Raw genomic sequence first — 4,508 nt, forward strand, 5'->3', positions numbered from 1 at the left:
ATTGTTTTCTGTACAAGGAGAAAATACAATAATTTGTTTCAGTATTATATTTCTTCATTTGTATCCATGCCCGCTGTTTTTTCTTATATAGGTTTATAAGCGTGGGAGTAAACCAATTTGGGAACAACGAAAACCTGGTAACTTTAGTAGGGACATACTTTTTAATAATATTATGTATCTGTTCGTAAAAAATAGAGACTGCATCCTCCACATCCCTTCCTGAAAAAACGTTACTCCAGTCAATAATTTTTATTGCATCCCGAATTTTTGTATAGTCAGCATATCTGTAGCAATATTTCAAATAGCTTTTGCATTTCTTTTTACCCAGTTCTTCTATAATTGGTATAACTACTTGAAAGGGAGGGTGATATAAGTCGGGCAAGACCAGTGGAACATGTACTGATGACGTTTTGCTATTTATGTTATTACTGATGCACAAATCTAACACTTTACCAGTTTTGTTTTTTAATAAGTTCAATTGGTAGCACTCAAATAAAGTCATGAAATCAAAAATGCATCCTTGTGTTGAGCTAATGTTTGAATTTTGAATAAGTTGTGAGTATGCACCTTTACTTTCCCACTGCAAATTAGGTAGGTTAAAGTCGCCCAGTACATAAAGGTCAACATCTAAATCGAGTAATGTTTTGCGCAGACTGTCTATATAAGCATGGTATGTATCATAGTTTTGATTAGGCGGAATATAAACAGCGCTAATAATCAGTGTATGGGTGGCAAAAGTAAGCTGAATCAATAACTGGTCTATGAGAGGCGGGAGGGGCGCGGCGGCGCGGGCGGCAGGCAGCTCGCGCGCTCCCGCGCAGAGCGCGCGCGACACCGCCACCAGTACGCCGCCGCCATCCCGCCGCCCACAGGCCGACCGGTCTCGGTCCCTTCTAAATACCTGGTACCTAGGATCGATAAATTCGCTATCAGAGATGTCACTGTGCAACCATGTTTCCGTTAGAATTATTATGTCATAGGTACTGGAGATAACATTCGCGTAAAGAGTGTGCAGTTTTGTTCTTATTCCTCTGCAATTTTAATAATAAAGTGATAAATAACTATTACTCATTATAGGTGTATCTTCTTATAAGACGAAAGGCATAATTGTGATTATGAAATATTGAGACATTTGTTACATAGTAGTTAGCTAAACAGATACTGGTGTAAACATACAGCCAATTTGTGTCTCGTACCCGCCGCAATAGTTCTATTACAATCAAATTGTTACTAAATAGACTAATAGTGCAATATCTTAAAATAAACCTTTTCCATAACAAGTTACTCAACCTAAACCTTGCCATATTATTCTTATAATAATATACTAAGTTTATTAAGGCACATAAAGTAGAAATTATTATATTAATACCTAATTTATACAGATTAGTTCGGTAGTGTAAATAACAGTGAAGTTTAGAGCCAAACAATCGATTTAATTGTGACAGTGCTTTTAAGTGTTCAACAATTATTAAAAAAATAAACAGGTTAATTACAATGTTATTACTTAATTCTATTGACATCTTTTTCACTGCGGATTGCAAAAATGGGTGATGTATCTGTCTGGCGAACGAGTACGGTGCCATGCTTAATCCAGACATGTTTGTAATTATGTTTTTTAGCAGCATCGCGGCATAAACGAAACAATAGTTTATTTTTAGGGGTTAGGTGTTCATTTAGATAAACTGTACGCGGGGTACAGTTAATTTCAAGTTGATCAGTACGAACTCCCCGTGCTACCCGCGCTGCGGTGATAATATTATCACGCAATATTTTTGATGCTAATTTAATAATTACGTTTTTAGGATGTTGATTCTTCTGATCGAAGTGGGGCACTCGATGAGCGGAGAGAATATCCGTAGCGTTGATAGGATGTTTGATGATCATACCAATTTTCTCCATCACATTTATGAGATTTTCGTCGCGGCGCTCAGGTAGGTTTGCGATCTCAATGTTATATTGTCTCGCTTGTTGTTCCATTACTTCAATTTTATTATCTAACGCAGCAATCTGGTAGGTAAGGGAGCTGTTAGATAGTGATTTCTCTTCAACTGTTTTCAAACGGCAATCGAAACTATCTTGTCTTTCGCCGGAGTAACTGAGACTTTTTTCTATTTCATCCAATCGGACATTGATAGTTTTAAGCGAGTCTATAATAGATGAGTTTAACTTTTTCATTTCGGAATCAAGCGCCGTACTAACAGCATTTTTTATTGTGTTCGAGATAGTTATCTCCAGCTGATTCTTAAACACGTCAAGCTGCTCATTCAATTTCTGTTCAACAATCTGCACAATTTCGGATTCAGGTTGTTTACGTTTTCGAAGGTGTACAAAACAATCAGTCTCACCGGTATCCGCAGAGCTGTGTATATCTGGGTTTGATGCATATTTCATAGTTTCTGTAGATGGAGGTGTACGCTGCATTGTAGGTGGACTTCAAAACACAGTGCTCCGATATCACACACACGGAACTGGGCTCTCTCACTATTTCGATAAGGTGGACAATAGAATGCACTATTTCACACACACAACTTGATCGCTCATAGATGTACACGACTGCGTAAGATCGACTCCACACGATGAATGCTTGTAGCCTAAAAGTGTGCGAGACCCGTTGGACCCCGGAAGAAGAGAGGAACGTTCAGGGTAACGGCTTATAACCGCATGGCTTCCAAGGTACCCACTTTTCTATCCTTCAAGTAGGAGTCTTTCCGACCTGACATCGCGCAGTTATCTTAACTAGTAGAGTCTTTTAATATTTAGGCTGAGTTTTAAGAAATTTGTAGTGGCAATAATATTCACCAAACCGAACCTAATTAACGACCCTGAATCCCTTGAGATTGGCACTATCTATTACAGTGGTTATAATATCTTAATTGTTAACTGTATATGAGTATACGAGATAAAAATAAATTGTGTCAATTGAGAGGGAGCTGTTTTATTTACATTTTTTAATTTCATACAAGGAACGGTAACTCTTATAAATTTCTGCAAGCCGGACAACCTCTTTTTCACGTGCAGACAATTCACCATCTTCTCCGTCTGCACCGGTGGCGGTTCAATTCCAGTCACCAAGCCGCCAGGAAAAAATCCTTTCTTGCACCGATTCATTCGAAAAACTTGCCCGAAAACTCAATAGATGGCGGCAGTGGTTCAATTTGTTTGAAAAGGGTCAAACGTATAAGAGTGCGCACGGAGTGTGCGTATAAGATTGCGCGCGCACTCTTATACGACGTTTATTTACTGAAGTGTTGTGGGTAAAATAAAATGTCATTTATTATACTTATATTTTATTTTGTGTATTTACAGCATGTCTCGGAGAAAGAAAAACTTCTTCCCGACAAAACAATACGAAGAATAAAGTTGTAAAAGAGTTCAGGTACCATTTAAAAACATGTACTTTGGATTAACCGCAAAGGGATTGCGTGGGCTAGCTTTTGAGTATGCTCAAGTATATGATATACCAAGCAGGTTTAATGCAGAATCTAAATTAGCTGGAAAAGAATGGTTGAGGTGTTTTTGAAGAGATATCCTGATATATCATTGAGACAACCAAGTGCTACAAGCGTTGCTAGAGCTATGGAATTCAACCAGGCACAAGTCGAGAACCTATCACGGAAAATTGGATCGAGTGCTCAGTGTGCCGGCAATGGTGGCATGAACACTGTACTGGCTACTTAGGCCAAGGACTGTATACGTGCGACTTGTGCATTAAGAATTAATCCGCGCACTCTTATACGACTCAACGCGCACTCTTATACACCTGGGTGTACAAGAGTGCGCAATTTTCATTTTTTATATATCTTCAGTTCCTACCTTAACTAATAACATAAGCGTGATTTGTTCTTCTATAATTTGTTGACAGATAAACAGAGTTAATAAATAAATAAAGTTGATTTTTCTAAATGTAGTATTTTATTTTTTATGGGGTCTCAAAATTAAAGTGCGCACTCTTACACCACCTTACCCTATGTGACAAAAAATGATTCGGATTACCGGAGTACCGATTTTTATAAAATAATAAAACAATATTTTTATATCAACGACCTTTTATCAGGAGTGGACTGGTTAATTGAAGCTATAATGCTATAATTTAATGAGAACTTACAGAGCAGATAATAATACATCTGATGTGACCATCTACCAGGTTACACTTCAGAGAATGTGCGAAGAAATTACACGACCTAATTCCACCAGCCCCCTTCCATCATCAGACGCTGGTTAACGTATCATTCCTACATTGTCGACATTCCACCAGCTTGCACTAAGCGTTTCGATAAACTCTTTAATAATGCGAACAGGTCGCTGCCTGCTGCTGTCTCTCCTGAGCACTATACCGGACCTTATAGGCACTTACAGGTAGATATCTACCATCTTATACTGCATCTCACTTAACATCACATGCAATTGCGGTCAAATACCTTTTGCTACCTAGTTCTGCGTTGAGTTTATGAAGTCAATAGAAGACAACAAAATATCAGCTAGTGCTAAAGTAGTTTTATGAACCTTGA

General features: G+C 38.1%; 1 protein-coding gene across 1 annotated transcript; it reads right to left on the reverse strand.

The window, feature by feature from the left end:
• Positions 1 to 759: 759 nt before the first annotated feature.
• On the reverse strand, positions 760 to 2,421 carry LOC135087315 (uncharacterized). Its single transcript, XM_063982113.1, has 2 exons — positions 1,887 to 2,421; positions 760 to 908 (listed from the first exon to the last, which is right to left on the reverse strand). The coding sequence occupies exons 1-2, from the start codon at positions 2,419 to 2,421 to the stop codon at positions 760 to 762; spliced, it is 684 nt and encodes a 227-aa protein (XP_063838183.1).
• Between the last annotated feature and the right edge of the window lie 2,087 nt (positions 2,422 to 4,508).

This window comes from Ostrinia nubilalis, assembly GCF_963855985.1.
Source record: "Ostrinia nubilalis chromosome W unlocalized genomic scaffold, ilOstNubi1.1 SUPER_W_unloc_1, whole genome shotgun sequence".
Classification (NCBI taxonomy): Eukaryota; Metazoa; Arthropoda; class Insecta; order Lepidoptera; family Crambidae; genus Ostrinia; species Ostrinia nubilalis.

Bases quoted from the DNA above. Each gene is read 5' to 3' on its own strand.
- LOC135087315 (XM_063982113.1), bottom strand. From the start codon at position 2,421: ATGCAGCGTACACCTCCATCTACAGAAACTATGAAATATGCATCAAAC. The intron at 909-1,886 runs GTATGATCATCA...TATCGATCCTAG, and splicing joins AAATGTGATGGAGAAAATTG to GTACCAGGTATTTAGAAGGG.